The sequence below is a fragment of the Euleptes europaea genome, chromosome 5, assembly GCF_029931775.1.
Source record: "Euleptes europaea isolate rEulEur1 chromosome 5, rEulEur1.hap1, whole genome shotgun sequence".
Lineage (NCBI taxonomy): Eukaryota > Metazoa > Chordata > Lepidosauria > Squamata > Sphaerodactylidae > Euleptes > Euleptes europaea.
This window is the reverse complement of record NC_079316.1, coordinates 51,384,016-51,400,214: the sequence shown is the minus strand read 5'-3', so window position 1 is coordinate 51,400,214 and position 16,199 is coordinate 51,384,016. Positions and strand designations below refer to the sequence as shown.

General features: G+C 43.7%; 1 protein-coding gene across 1 annotated transcript; it reads left to right on the top strand.

Moving 5' to 3' along the window:
* Nucleotides 1–3,339: 3,339 nt before the first annotated feature.
* On the top strand, nucleotides 3,340–14,510 carry TCTN3 (tectonic family member 3). The gene is made up of 14 exons (XM_056850059.1): nucleotides 3,340–3,511; nucleotides 5,011–5,149; nucleotides 6,169–6,290; nucleotides 7,455–7,585; nucleotides 7,871–7,979; nucleotides 8,495–8,613; nucleotides 9,184–9,219; nucleotides 9,613–9,687; nucleotides 9,795–9,920; nucleotides 11,259–11,354; nucleotides 12,099–12,193; nucleotides 12,586–12,751; nucleotides 13,349–13,474; nucleotides 14,265–14,510. The coding sequence occupies exons 1-14, from the start codon at nucleotides 3,340–3,342 to the stop codon at nucleotides 14,490–14,492; spliced, it is 1,740 nt and encodes a 579-aa protein (XP_056706037.1). The 3' UTR covers nucleotides 14,493–14,510.
* Nucleotides 14,511–16,199: the final 1,689 nt, after the last annotated feature.

The window sequence follows — 16,199 nt, the reverse complement described above, 5'->3', positions numbered from 1 at the left end:
TCAAGATATTTGCAAATGGCTTTCAACACAACAAAGTCATACATAAAAACTACCTGAAATGGGTATCCAGACTTAATGGACAATTAGCAACATTGCATTCATACCAAAGGGTTTGCTCCATGAAAACAGAATGTTTTCTAACAAATGTGAATGTCCTTGTCCTTCAATTCATAAACTTCGCATACTTAAAAAAAATAAAATCACATAAAATAATATGCCATAAACATTCTCTCACCCAAGTAGGATGGAACTGGCTTGAACATTGGCTGAGAACTCTTTTGCTCCTTGTACGAACAATTTACAATGTAGAAACAATAAGTTACAATAAGTCACCGCTGGGATAAATGCCTATTATATTCTCAGCCTCTCTTCATTCATTTGCAATTGCAAATCTCCTTTCCATAGCATTTTTAAAATCCCAACTTTATTGGTTCCATCCCTTACCCTGTAACATTTGCTTTTGGTTCTAGGACCTTTAGGTTGCCTACTACGGATGGGTACCTGTAGCAGCAAAATAAAACAGACGTCCAATGAAACATTAAAGACTAAAAAGATTTATCCCAGCATAAGCTTTCTGGAGTCAGAGCTCACTTCATCAGATGAATGAACTGTACATCTGTAGGCAGATGAATACACTTGATGCATCTGATGAAGTGAGCTCTTATGCTGGAAATTTATGCTGGAAAGAAAAAAACTTGTGCTGGAATAAATCTTGTTCGTTTTTAAGGCTGCTTGTGTACTCTTACATTTGCCACATTAAAATATATTCTTAATACCCGTATATACTCGAGTATAAACCGACGTGCGTATAAGCCGAGGTGCCTAATTTCACCCCAAAAATGGGGAAAAATTAGGCACCCGCGTATAAGCCGAGGGTCGGCTTATACAACCCCCGGGTCGCCCTCCCGCCCGGCCTCCCGGGCCCTGCAGACCCACCCCTAGGGGGGAGGGGGAAGAGCCCCTGAAGAGCCCCTGAGGCAGCGATCAGCTGGTGGCGGCGCCCCCCCCCCCCCGGTGTTCAGGAGGCTGTGCAGGCCGCTCCTGGCCTGGGGGAAGCGTGCTGGAGGAGGCGGCGGCGGGGGGCCCCCCAGAGCGCAGGCCGCACCTGCAGGCCGCTCCTGGGCCGGGGAAGCGCACTGGAGGAGGAGGCGGCTGTGCCCCCCCGGCGCGCAGGAGGCTCTGCAGGCCGCTCCTGGCCTGGGGAAGCGCGCTGGAGGAGGCGGCAGCGCCCCCTCCAGCGCGCAGGAGGCCCTGCAGGCCGCTCCTGGGCCGGGGGAAGGCGCACTGGAGGCGGCGGCGGTAAGTCCCCCCCCCTCCCTCCACCTACCGTATTGACCCGCGTATAAGCAGAGTTGGGATTTTTCAACCCTTTTTTTGGGCTGAAAAACTCGGCTTATACGCAAGTATATACGGTAGGTGAAAGTGACTACAGAACTCTGCATTATTTCTTGGTGCATGCATTTCCCAAAGGTTTCAGAAATCAGTCCATTGGTCTCAAGGAAGTAGAATAGAAGAGCAAGCCCAGTGGAGAATGTTTAGACGTGGTGATGTGGTGACCTCTAGTGGTTATGACTGAGGGAGACCAGGACATACAAATGCTGTCAAATCTTATGACAGACAAACCCACAGAAACAAAAGACTTTTTGCATGCCTTTAAAAATTATTATAGCTCTCGTTGCTGCACAGAGGGAAAGCCCATAAACCTGAGGTCCCTCCATCAGCCTCCTTCTCTCAGAACCTACACATATTTATTTATGTACAACATATACATTTACATATGGATGGACTGCATTTCCCACCCTTTAGGGAAGGGGCTGTAAACAAGATGTTGTGTTTTGTTAGCAAGAAGCTGTACTTTCCCCCTTTTATTTGTTGTTCTGTATTATATTTATTTAGTCTTAGGAGCTACCAAAGAAGAGCTTTGCTGGGGAAAGGGCTTAAAACCCCTGAAAAATAAATGCCAAACAAGATGTCATGAAATTCTATTGAAGATCTGGCCTGCAATTTTGCAGTTGCTGGGTAACCCAATACAACAGCAACCCGTCGTGGGAAGGTGAGTTTGCAAAATACCCATCCTCCCCACCATAGGGACTCAGTGGCCAGCAGCACAGCCATGAGAGGTGTAGAGCCTCCCTCAACAACACTGCTGGCCCAATCTGCCACACACACCCTAATGCTGGTTATAAAGGTCTTTGCATAATTATCATATACTTCATGCATCTGATGAAATGGGGTCTGACTCACAAAAGCTTATGCTGAAATAAAATTGAATTGTCTCCAAAGATGCCACAAGACTCCTGCCTATGGGTGCTATTATTGCTTGTGAGTGACCAACAAATGGACGTTTTCCTGCATACACATAAAGCACAGTGGAACTATTCTTACTGAATCATCACATAGCTGTACTTCTCACAGATAATTTTTTCCTGCTAATTCCAGTTAACAGGATTTATTTATTTAGATACATCCCACTTGCCTCCCCAATAAAGGCCCAGAATAGTATACACCATTCCCTTTTCCATCATTAACGGAATTTCTGATATTGTCGAAGGCTTTCACGGTCAGAGTTCATTGGTTCTTGTAGGTTATCCAGGCTGTGTGACCGTGGTCTTGGTATTTTCTCGAGAGACCCTGTCCTTCAATGTTAATCCTCTGAAGATGCCTGCCACAGCTGCTGGCGAAACGTCAGGAAAGAAAACACCAAGACCATGGTCACACAGCCCGGATAACCTGCAAGAACCAAGGAATTTCTGATGTTACACTCCAGGGGAAAACAAAACCCGAGGGTTGCAAAGTAATCCTTCACGGTGAGTTTCAGCCCTGCACAGCGCTTTGGCTAGCAGAGACTGCGCAGGTTTGTGGAACTTCACATCCCTCTTTGTGTAGACAGAATGAGGGCGATGGCTGAGTACGTTTCTCTCCCCTTCCTTGACGTCGCCTCACGCATTATGCCTCAGATCATCGCGTCGCTTGCTGTCACTTCACTCCGCCTGCGGCTCGCGCCCTTTTTCAAATCGGAGGAGACCCGAATCCTTCCCCTCGCGACCCATTCCCCGTCCCGGTCCAGTTTCTCCTCGGTGCCTCCTAACAGGCTGCACGATCCGCTCCAGTCTAAACGAAGCAGCCCGTCATTTAGCGCCTCCGAATTGACGCACAAAACCGTCGCCTGTTCCTCCGCCCCCCGTGCTAGCTGCAGCCGAACGCTCCGCCTCCAATCAGGACCACCGTTGTGCGCCTGCGCGACGGGCTCTTGAGGGGAATTCCTCGTGAAGACGCGCGCTCAGTGCGCGTCATAAGTGTGCGACCCCGGTCTCTTAGCAACGAAGGGAGGCGTCAGTGATGGCCGTGGAGCAGTTGGGAATCTTGTTGTTGTTCCTGGTGGCGGTCTTGGGGAAGGCTGAACGGGGAAAAGGAAACGACACCCTCTATTCGGAGGAAGAGCCCACGAACGGGACGGGGCCCAGCGGGACACCCGAAGTTCGGAGGGAAGAGAGAGCCGGGAGCAGAACGGGTGAGGGAGACGCCGGAGATGGCTTTGAGGTGGCGACTGCTCTGAAACGCCCTTTTACATGAGATGTGTAAAAGAGGGGTTCGCCCACCTTAAAATGGGAAATATCAAGGGATATGAATTGATCTAATTCAAAATGTTAGGAGTAATTAAATTACCAAAGTTAAAAAAAATTATTGTAGGATTGACAGATTTGGTTTATTATAATGAATTAGAACTGAATACAAAGAGAGAAACGTGGATGTTAAATGGACTGAGGAAGGGAGAGGGGAAGTTAAATAGCTATGCCCGCTTAGAGATAAGATAGAAATCTTTTATATTACGTATTTTGTGAATTGAAAAATAATTAAGATTGTAAATCAATTTGAAAATAATAAAAAATAAATAAATAAAAGAGGGGTTTGCCCACAGGATCATCTAGTGTAGCATCCTGCTCCCTCGGTGGCAGGCCCGTCACTTTTAGGAAGGCCACTAACAGTCAAGAATCCACCCCGCGGCTTGTTGCCTCCCAGGAACTGGCATTAAGAGGTACACTGCCCCTGAAAGTGTGGGTTTTGTTTAGCTACCATAACCACGGCAGACTGGGAAACCAAACGGTTCTGGAAAAGGGCCAAATCCCTTCCTGCTGCTGTGCCCTTCCCCCAAATGATGAAGGGCCAAAGGACTGACTGGAGAGAAAGGAGATGCCACTGTATCTGGGCGCAGCACAGGGTGAAGCTGGGTGCCACTGAGCTCTTCTGTGCTGGCCCGTGTGGGAGGGGCAGCTCAGATCATCAGTCCACTGGGATTTCCCCTGGTAAATGGCCAGTCCAGCCCTGATCATAAGTCATGGCTTAACAATAACAACAATGATTTTTTTCTAGTCCCCTTTTAAAGCCATCTAAGTTAGTTACCACCACTCCATTGAGAGCCTCTGAAGCCCATAAAATTAACCATCCTTTTAATGGCTGTCCTGAACCGATTGCCTATCAGTTTTACCAGTTTCACCCTTAGCTGATGGGCCAAGGACGTTCTCTCTGTATACTTTCTTCTGCCCATGCATAATCTATCATGTTCCACCTAAGCATCTGTTTTCCTAGACTACAAAGCCCCAAATGCTTTAGCTTTTCTTCATATGGGAACCTTGTGTAATTACTGGTTATCCCTTTCTGCACTCTTTCCATCTGTTTTTGAGATTAAAACTATATGCAATACATAGTGGGAGAGCCAGTGTGGTGTCACTGGTTAGAATGTTGGAGTAGGCTCTGGGAGAGTGGAGTTCATAAAATTTGGTGAGTGACTTTGGGCTAGTCACACTGTATCAGCCTAATCTACCTCACATGGTTGTTCTGTAGATATAAGGGAAGAAGGGAGACCCATGTGCATCACTCTGAGTTTCTTGGAGGAAGGGTGAGATAAACATGAGACAGGTTAATAGAAGGTACAAAGCGCCTCTCTTGATTCATGGCTTCTTCCCCCAATCCTAAATACTGACCTTCTTAATTCCACCCCTCCCCCAGAAGGCCCTTTGTCAGTCTGCCCCTGTGACCTGCACCCAGGCTTCTGTGACCTTAACTGCTGCTGTGATTCAAGATGCGGCTCAGAATGCAGTGTGGAGGGCTCTGAGTGCCCCTTCTCCTTCTGTCTTCCAGGCAGCACCAGGTGAGACGGCTGAATCAACTGCTTTTCCGTGTGCAAGGAATAAGGGCATTGGGTGGGGTACAATTTTTTTTCTACAGGCAAGAGTTGGCTCCATGTGTCTGATGTGATTTAGGACAGGACTTTGTTTAAGAAGCCAACTTAATTGTCCCCAATGAGGTGGTGGAGGCTCTGGACTGCTTTGGGGCATGTGCAATGTGAAATGCACACATATTGTGAATTTATGAAGGAAGATTTTTTTTTAGAGCGTAATCTGGTGAATTTTAGTATTTTCCACTCTGTAAGGCCACAAGTGCCACACAGTATGTACTCATGCCCTGCTCTTGTTAGTTTGGAGAAATCTTGTAGGCAAAGCTACATGGAAAGGTCCGGTTTGACCTCTTTATGTATCTTATCCTATAATAATTTGAATTGGGATAAAAAGTTTTTCAGGGGCTCTGTTTGGGCCAGCATTAGAATAGCCTTCTGTTTTCTTGGGTCTGGATGAGAGAAGGAGAGGGAGGGAGACCAACTGCAGCACATCAGGACTGCACATGCTTTGCTTGCAGAAGTCCTGAGATCCAGTCCATAACAGCCTGTCTGAAACGTTAGAGAGCCACTACCATTCAGAATGAACAGTACTGAGTTAGCTAAATCAATGGTCTGAGAGAACATAAGGCAGCTTTACATGTTCAAAGAAGTTGTGCATATCCCTGTGCATTCTTAAAACTGGAGGCTGAAAGATGATAGAAATTACTGTTAATCTTTTCCTGAGTATGAATCCAAGATTAAGCAAATTCACAGTGGTTTGATACTCCTGACTTCCACAAAATCAGCACAAACTCGTAGGAGGAACAGCTCTCTAACAAAACATACAGTTCTTCATTGTGTGCCAGCGATGTGCCAGTCCAATAACCCTTGTGGTTAGCCATGTATGTTTGAAAGTAATTGTTGTGAATATATTGTTGACATGAGATTTCTTAGCTACTGAACCACGTTCCTGTTCTGCATGGTGATTTTTCTTGCTTCTCTTTTCTGCTTAGGGCTGTGAGTCGTATGTGTTTAGAGAAATCTCTCATTTTCCGAAATAACACTCCTTACTTCACTGAAATAGTTCCTGATTCTAGTGGATGTACCTTGCTGTTCTGTGTGCAGCTAAATAACTGTAAGTAGAAAATGCAGTCTGGAATGTTACTCTCCATCTCAAGGTTGCTGTTCTCTTTTTGGCTGCACAGATTCTTTGATGCCAAGTTTCTGTATTGAAGTATAACATAGGCATCTGCTGAAGGCACAGGGGAAATAATGGGCTTTGGTTTCTCTCACTTTCTTCTAAATACTGTGACAATTATTCCACAACTGTCTATGCCCTTTATACTCTAGTATTTCCAGTTTGTCCTAATAGTGAACATATATGTGTCTTTCTTAAAACTTTTTTTTTGGCTTTCCTTTAAGCAATAGTAAGATATTAATAGTTCTATTGCCTGAATACGATTCTGAGTAGAACTGTTTAGGACTACTATTCATGATATTATTATACTCTTGTCATGTTTGTGTCAACCTTTTAAACTATCCATAAATTCTGAGAGATCCAGCAGAACTACCAAGGTTACATTCCTCCTGTCTAGTTCTCAATAGAGGTCATTAACCAAGGCGACCAAAGCAGTCTCTGTTCCTAATCCTGGCCTGAAGCCAGACTGAAATAGATCAGTCTTTTCCAAGAGCCTCTGGAGCCAAGAAGCCACAACCCACCCTAGCACCTTGCCCAAGAATTGAATATTGACCAGAAAGTTTCCAACATATGGAGGGTTTTTCCCCAAAGCTGGTCTAATCACTGTCTCCTTGAGCACAAGCAGCACAACTCCCATTCTCAAGGAAGTGTTTACCACTCCCCTTACCCACTCAGCCAGTCCTCCTCTGGTAGCGTTTATCAGCCAGGAAGGTCAAGGGTTGAGAACACAGGTGAATCTTGTCTACATTCTCAGGCTCCACAACCTGAAAAGTATCCATATAAATTGGACATGCTGGTGCCAAAGGTACATCATCTGAACATGCGTTCATGCCATGTCTAATACTAATCATTTTGGATTTCAGCATTGTATTTTGAGTTTTTTCCTCCAGATATTTTGTGGCTATCTAATCCCGTTCTCTATTTTAATTGCTGAAGTTCCACTAAAGGTTTGAATTGTAACAGCCAGTCACTTCCTAATGCCATGTGGCCATGATTATCAGACTAAGCCTTGCAGCTCTGCCTAATTTGACTAGACAGTGGGAATGCCTAATTCCTTTACAATAATCTTCAGGTTTCTTTCTAACTTATTTCTATATATAGCAAAGCTGAACTATTTCCAGAAACCACAGGTGATTACAAAAGAAAACTTTACAGCTCTGTCAGTGCAATATGGAGGGCCATCATTCATCTTACCAGAACAAACAGAGCCATCCCCATCTACCTTTTACCGGGTGAGTTGACTCTCTGCTATGGATAAAGATTTTTTCCTTGTGTTCTTGTTAGTGAGAGAACTACTTCAGAGAGTCAAGGTTAAAAAAGGCTGCAGGTTATTTTTTACCCTTTTCAGTCTGCATCCTTCATGTAAAGTCTGCTTTTCCCAGAGTGATGAAGCCTCCCTAGTGGCTTCCAGAGACCCGTCCTCTATGTGGAAGAGTGCATGATGAAGTTCTGCTTTAGTGTGTATTCTTGTTTTGCTGGAATCTACTCCATCTGTCAGCTTTCCCATTTCATTTCAGGTAGGGGATCCAATCCAGATTTACTTTGCTGATTTATCTGTATTGAATGTACTCAAACAACCAGCAAGCATGGATACCAGCCAGCTTTGCACTGATGAAAATCCTGCTGGTGAGCATGGGGGGGACTGCAGCAATGTTCCAATATCTGTTAGCAGGGGTCCACAAATTTTGTCAATTATTGTTTCTAGTAGCCACTGATGCTCCCTGCTTCACATAAGAAAACTGTGTTCTTTTTTACTCAATGCCCACAAGGGGTTTTTACAAGACAGGAGCAGCAGGGGCCTGTGTGTTTGCAGACAGTTTTCTATTTCAACCCATGTCAACAACTCAGCATCACAACACAAGATGCAGTCTGGCACTGTTACAGAAGAAGCACTCTTTGCCTTTCTGTGTTGGCAGCAACTTTTAAAATGTTTTCTTCTATGAGGCTTTTGATTACTAAAATAAAATTTTGGGTTGCTGCAGGTTACTTAGCAACTGTATTTGAGAACCTCCATCTACCGTTGTAATTATTTATTAAAATATTTAACCTCGCCTTTCCTCTTGGCTCAAAGGCAGCTTCTAGGCTGATGTTTGCTGCTTGCTTCCAACTCTCACCCTATTCATGACTCATTCATTTCTTAGGATTTCTGGAGAGCAAAAGCACAAGCTGCATTCGTATCTTTCCTAACCTGACAAGCAGCTGCACCACTGATCCTGCACTGAATGCGGCATCATACTTCCAGGACTTCAGTGTGCTAAAGGTGTCAGTTTTTTTGTTTGCTTTTAACTTCATTGTTTTTCCATTTTGGTGCACCCTTGGCAGTAATTTGAGTGCAAGTAATGCTTGCCAGCATGGTATAGTGGTTAAAAGCAACGTACTCTAATCTGGAGATTCCCCACTTCACCACGTGAAGCCTGCTGGGTGACCTTGGGCCAGTCACAGTTCTGTCAGAACTCTCTCAGCCCCACAAGGTGCCTGTTGTGGGGAGAGGAAGGGGTTGTGATTGTAAGCCACTTTGAGACTCATTAAGATAGAGAAAAACGGAATATAAAAACCAACTCTTCTTCTTGTACATTGATCAAATACCTTCAAGCTCAGGGTACTTGACTGCCTTTGTTTTGATACAAAATCTTATTTCAATGAGTTCTGCCTTTATTTTTAATGACTTAGGAACTGTCAGAAAAGAATCAGTTTATGCTGGACTGTTACAGGCTGAGAGAGGTTCTGTTTTTTGTTTTTTAATGGCTGTTTTTCTTTAAACCTGATATCAAAGCTTTGCAAAATCCTTAGCTGTGTAGATACTGAGTCATCTCTCTTTTTTATGTTTCAGGTCCCAGTCAACTTGACCATTTCCCAGCCCTTACAGGTAAGATTATTTCAGGAATAGTATCTAAGCTAATGGACTCTGAACTTTGATTTATTTCATTTATATCACATTTTCCTCCCCAGTGAGGACCCAAAGTGGTGTACAAAATTCCTTGCTTCTCCATTTTATCTTCTCTCTACCTCTGTAAGGTAGATTAGGATAAGAGTGTGTGACTAGCCCATGATCACCCAGAAAACTTAGCTGTATCTCAGAACTGTTACCAATCAGAGACAATGTAGAAAATGGAAAGGTTGCAAGCAAGGGAATGGGAAATATGGGGTGTCATTTGGAAGCTGGGAAAAGCCCCTGGGTTTTAATGGAAAGGAGCAGAGTATGAAGGTAAAAATAAGATACTCCTTATTGAAAACTTAAAATATGCTTTATTGTCTCCAGGTCAAGATTATTCCTGTCTCGGTGCCTGCATCTCCCATACTGATTGGCAACACCTGCTACAATGTTGTTTCTGAGGTATCTTATTAGTTCAACAGAAACCTCATCAACAGAATAATGGACAGCTGGACTGAGACCTCTCCCAAAGTATATTTTCTCCCTCTGACTGTTTGTCATGCTTCTAGGTGATCTATGAAGTGGAGTTCAGTGGGATCCATGGAATTCAGAATGTTTCCGTCCAGTTTAAAGTGGACAACATATATGGAAATCCAAGATCCATACTACAACAGCATTTTTCTCTGAGCTTTTGGGTTAGTGCCTCTTCTTGCATGCATCCTTTGACTAGGGAAGAAGGTGGAGTTTGGTAGTGTAGAAGTTGGGGCAATTATGTGCAACTGGATTCTCAGCTTTGAACCCTGTGAGAATGGGATCCATTGTCAGTGTTCTGTTTTTGTGGGCTACGGGATGCTGAGGGTATAAAAATTAGTTAAGTAGTCTGGTATCAAGCGGGATTTTTTATCATGTTTTCTTAGAGTTGAAAGGATTGTATAAGTCTAGATAAGTTGAGTTTCTATTCAGTCAGTCTCAAGCTGATGAACTGTGCAAACATTTTCTAGGTCTAATAGTGTAGTAGGGCTTTCTGTCCCATACACCAATCCGATGTCGCTTAATAAGAGAACTGCAAAAGGAAAATGCCAGTGCTTGAAAATGTAATGCCAGACATTTCTACAGGTTAAGAAAGATTTTGCAGACATTGACAGACAGTTGAGAAAATTTCCCATCCAGGTGGTTGGTACTAGCAATGGCTAGGGTTCCTTCCGTTTCTCAGATTCTAAGTTTCTAGTACTCCAGCTGTGGGATTGTGGTGTGTGATTTCCCATCATAGGCAGCCCTTGCATATGAGAGAGTTCCAAGATGGGGAGCAGGTTAAATGTTATTCTTGCCTTCTCCTATGTACTACATTTATACCTTTTGTGTGAGTGCCTGTGAGGCAATCTCCCATTCAATAGATGAGTAGGCAGCCAGCTTCCCTAAAAAATTAATGTTAACCTGGAATGAAATTTGCAAGTTATAAAGCTAATTCACTGTATGTACTACATTAAAAAAAATCTTTGCTTTTCTGTTCCCAGTCTCTAATATCTATGCTGCAATATTTTCATCTGTCCAGCTAAGTACTGTGTTGCCTTGCCCACCTATGTCACATTATTACCATTTCCTACCTTTTTTTCCTTTTAGGGAAGAGACTCTTTACAAATCTTCCTCACTGTTTCACTGCCAAGGGATTTCTGGCCATTTGTGTTGCCTTTGACTATCATAAGGGAGTGGCTCTGGCACGCAGAAATGGCTAGCTGTAGTCATGGCCAATACTGTTCTTTAGCATTTGTGATGCATTCACTTATGTGGTGATTCCCCCAGATGGTCACCTTTTGTGCTATTGACTAAGTAAACTAAATATACTGGGACTCCAAAACACTATAATGCAGCAACAAAAGCATAGACTTAGGTCATGCATAAATGGGTTCAGCTCCCCTTTCTTTGGCATTTCAATCCCTAGCCATTAGTCCTTTACTAATGAGACAGCAGGTCACAGTCTGTGCAGAGAATGATATCCCTGATAATGTCATTTCCTCCCATTTCGTTTCTTGCAGAATAAAAGCCCTTCTTTCACCAAACAGAGAAGTGGGAATCCTGGATATATCACTGGAGCACCGCTAGTAGCTTTATACAATGGCACTCAGCAATATGTATCCTTTATAGGATTATACTTTACCTTTGCCCTGTGGTGTGGTTACAAGCTTTAGGCAATTGTTTCTGTAGAGGGCTATTCGTTTCTCAGTGTCCTGCCCCACAAATGCCAGAGAGTTGATTTTTTAGAGGTCTTTGTGCTGTTCTTTGAATGATTACATGGATTCATATAGAACCACCGGAGCAACCACAATCTAGAATTACTGTACACTCTTTACTGTGTATTATTACTGTATTCTTTGTTTATTCTCAAGCTTCTTGCCTGGCATTGTTTGAGGTCTGTTCCACCACTTTCTGATTTTTGAGCTCTCTGGTTTCAGAATGTTACTAAACTTTTTTAGATTTGTATCCCTTTATTTTGTGTGTGTAGAAGCTGACCTGTTTGTCATATACGGATAAGTAGATTATTAATTATATCTCACTGGAGGTAAAGCAGCAAGTTAATAAGCCACTGATGTTACTAGATCTTGTAATAGTGTTGCCTGAGTGGATGTAGGGTCAGAGTTGGCAGCTGTTTGTTGCAGAGTGTGGTCCTAGGTTAGTGTGTTAGATGGTCCATTGTTGTTGCTGTGGATCATTTTTTAAATTAGGTGGCTGCCTGTAAGCAAAGAGGGGCCTGCTAGCAAGGCCTGTGAGCAAGAAGAATAATTGTCCAGGATGGGTTGTGGATTATTTCTGTACAAAGTTTCTCTGGTTTTCTATTACCTTCTCGTTTAGCTTCTTGACCCTTCCCCTTACTTCAGGTAACCATTTTGCAGAATCAAGATAATGGACAGTGCTCAGAGAAGAGATACAGGATACTGTTTAGAGAGGACGTGAGGACTGGCTGCAAGTTCAAGTAACACTTCTCTTATCTTCTTACATGCTTACATCATCTGCCCAGATGTCATAGCCTGATTTAGCAAGCCGCGGCTGTCTGTTCCCTCCTTGGCACATGAGGTGAAGCGTTCAGCAAGAGGTTGTTCATCTCTTGCTTCATAAATTGTGCTCTTATTGAAGAACTGAATTGTGAATGCTCCAGTTCCGTTACCTATGAGTGCCATTGCAAAGAATCAGAATCTCTTATTTGCACAGGATATCATCCTGCATAGAAAGATGAGCTCATTTGTATGATCTTGTCTGCTGATAGGAATTCAGATGATCATTCTTCTCGACAGTGTATCTATAGAGAAGGAGTTTCACTGACACTTCGGACAACATGGTCTCTCTCTGTTTCTGTCTTATCTCTAGTGCATCCCTTAAGCTGGAGGAAGCAAACTGCAACCACTTGCAGGAGAGTATATATCAAGCCTTCCAGGGGCAACATAACCCAGGGAGGTTGGCCATAACTGGTAATGCTGATGTAAACCAGCCAGGAGAATGGAACAGCATCTTCACCCAAAGATGCATCATGCAGGTAAAACAGCGAAAGGGCAGCAAGTTTCATATGGGTATTCCCTTTGCAGGCCATGCCACAATATGTGGAAGATAAGTGGCCATTGTCTACCCTGTAGGCAAAATCTTCCTCTCCAGTAAAATGAAGTAGAAGTCCAGTGGCATCTGAAAGACTAACACAAATTATTCCAGCATAAGCTTTTGTGAGTCAGAGCTTGTTTCATGAGAAGCACATGTATATCCATAGGAGATGTATTTATACTTACATTCATAAGGGCTGCCTTCTGGAATCTCTCAGTTGGTATCAAGGTTGAGTATGTTTGTGTTTTGCCAGGACTATTAGTACAGTCCCTAATATACCTCATTTAGCTGGGCCAAAAGTGCATGTTCTGTATTTTTTTTGCTTCCTTCAGTTAAAGGAGTGATGGGGATTACAGAAGCCTCATATTCTGCATCAATGCAGCACTTCTCAGTGATGAGCTCTTTAACGTATTCCTCCTAATGTATTGCTCTGCACTAGGACACAGGTGTTGCAACATGTGATTCTAGGCCTTACCTTGCCGCTACTGTTACCTGATGAAATATTGCCCTTAGGGTTACCCTTTATTTTCCTTCCTAGGATGAGCGTTGTATGATTCCTATTTCACTGGAGATCCAAGTGATATGGGCCCAGGTGGGCCTCCTGTCTAACCCACAAGCTCAGGTTTTGGGAGCCCGGTATCTTTATATCTGCAAGCCTCTGCAGGTGAGTCATTGGGACTGTCTGGCAGGGGTGGGGGTGCTGTTTCTCAGTTTCCCCATGTCTTATTTTTACAGGGTTCAGTGTGGAAAATTAGAAGGCTAATCCGTAAGTGGATTTTTAGGGAAGATGTATGGACAAACCCATTCCTGTTAAAGGGGACGGTGAAGGAAGATTGTAAAAATGTTGTTAAATGGGATATTAGTACTGTTGACAGGAAGTGCACACGGCTGGTTTCTAGGGTAGTGCAGTGTCAGCTTATGGCCACTCTGGGGCTCTGTCGCCACTGCAAGGCTTGCAAGGGAGGCCGGTCTCAGGCCCCACAGCCATAAAGTGCAGGCAGAACAGGAGGCCACTGACAATGGTGTTTCTGGAGGCCCTGAGAATTACTCTAGGCTCCTTCCACGTCACTATGCTTTCCTTGCGCCACTGTTCCTGCTTACCAAAAAAGAAGGCAGTTCTGGTAAGGTGAAGGAGCATATGATTGAGCAAGGTAATGGGGGTGGGAAAGGACAACACTGTCCCCTTTAGTTCCCTTTGGTATAAAACGTGCCCCCCTCCATTCTGTCCAATTATGAGGTTTCTGTTATGGTCTGCCTACTTAAATAAAGGCCTTCATTTCCTGCTAAGTGTCTGCCTGGATAATTTTTGAATTACAATCATTTGGGGGGTAAGGAGGACATTGAGCAGTTTACTCCTTCAGTCTTCTGCCTCCCCCCTCCCAAAAAAAATCAGACTGTAAGGCAGCAGCTGGGAAAGGCCCTGTGGATCCTAAGATTTCTTTACCCTTTTTTAGTCCCTAGGTACATATATGAACATGTTGCCATTGATGACTACAGTTGCCTTCACCGATGTCACCAAGTGGCCAGAGCCAACGCGTAGCCAGCCCGGAGTCTACTGGAAACTTCCATTTGATTTTTTCTTCCCGTTCAAAATGGCATTGAGTGGTGTTGGGGGCAGTTCAGGAAGCCAAGCTGCCATCCTGCTGGTGACCTTAATGCTGTGCGGAGCGCTTGTCTCATGAACTGAAGAACCGTCTGCCTGATGGCAGGAACAAGGTCTGCTAGGGTCATATCAGGGTGATTGTGCTTTCTATGACCTAGCCTATAATTAGGATTGATGGCTCCATGGATTACTCTAGATAAAGTTAATCCTCTCAGTGGAGGGAGCAGTATGGAACCTGTGTGTTAGATGCCTGAGACGCTTGGAGTCCAGTCTGTTCTCATGGGCTTGTAGGGATGAACTGAAGAACCACCAGCCCATGTTAGATGCACACCCTAGCCAAAATTTGGCTTTTACCTGCACTGTGGTAATGATTAACAGTTGTGCCATAATTGATTATGCTGTGTCTTTTCAGGAGTGGTTATTCTGTGTCTCTTTACTTCACCTTATAGATTCATTGTATTTTGGCCTGATCAAGGTGAGGGATCCAGGGTGGGGCTGGCACAATTTTTACTCCCAAAAGCATCTCTAGGGAACTGCTTTCATGTGATCATGAGAGTCCTTGGATCCCCTGACTTAAACCCTTTCTGTCTTGAAAGAAAAGTTACTATCAGAGTGGGAGGAAATCTGTAACTTCAAGTATGTTTTCCTTTCCTTGTTCAGGGTGAACTGGGGCCATTTGGTCACACCTTCAAGTAAACATTACTATTCTATCTAAATGGATAAAGAACTGGTATCATTCCTCTATTGATAATCATGCCCTCATTGCTGTGACTCACCTTTAATAGTTCCAGTTCTTGGTCTTTGTACCTGTTGCTGTGGTAAGAAGCAGACTTTCCCAGAGGAGTTACAGCTATTATTGACATCACAATTGCTGTTTAAGATAATTCCACATGGTTTCTGAAGATATGGCAGAAGCCAGTTTTGTGCTGCATGGGGTCCTTAATTGTGTGGAATTTATGCACACTTAAGTATTAGTTATGCTGTTTGAACATGAGTGGTGGGATCTGGACTCTTGTTTTATGTTTGTTGCAACTGAAGTTCTACTGAAGGTTCTCAGTCTTGTATACTTTCATTACCCTTGATAACCAAGTCCAGGATAGAAAACAGGCTGAATGAGGAGTCTCTTGTTACAGAATATTTTTGCATATCTGAAGCTTCCTTATGCAGCTCGTGTTGTCAGCCACCACTGGATAAGCACAAGCAGTTTTTCCTCTTTTATTACTGCTTAACACTTTTGTGTGTAGATGTTGTACCATGTGTCTTTCTTTTAAGAATGAAACTACGAGTGATCAAAACATGTTGTTCTTTGACTTTCCTCTGTGATGCAAAAGGAATGTAGCCATTTCTGCAGTATCTGGAAATTTGTATGGTTGGAAGCCTGTTTGTTTACAAGTTGCCATTACCTTCAGAAGAGCCCTGGCCAAATGTATAATGCCTCAGAGAGATGGGTTTGAATTCATCGTCAGGGAATAGGAATGCTAATGGTTGTATTGATCCAAGATCCTTAAGCTGGAGGTATGATTCCAGTTATGGAATTCTTCTGTTGTAGTCCCAGAGGCAGCCTAGGTGAAAAGCACTACCATCACAGAAATGTGTAAAATGATGAATGCTACCAACAAGATCCTGTGTGTGACTACACCCATGCATCTCTCTAATTTTTGCAGAGGGGCAGGGTAGCATATAGCAGTTGGGAAGTGCTAAATTTCAGACTCTAATGTGTGGATTCACAGTCACCTCTAGAGGCATCAGTACAGTGGACCTCCTGCCCTGTCAACTCTAGAATAAG

Bases quoted from the DNA above. Each gene is read 5' to 3' on its own strand.
- TCTN3 (XM_056850059.1), top strand. From the start codon at position 3,340: ATGGCCGTGGAGCAGTTGGGAATCTTGTTGTTGTTCCTGGTGGCGGTC. The intron at 3,512-5,010 runs GTGAGGGAGACG...CTCCCCCAGAAG, and splicing joins GAGAGCCGGGAGCAGAACGG to GCCCTTTGTCAGTCTGCCCC. The intron at 9,921-11,258 runs GTTAGTGCCTCT...CGTTTCTTGCAG, and splicing joins ATTTTTCTCTGAGCTTTTGG to AATAAAAGCCCTTCTTTCAC.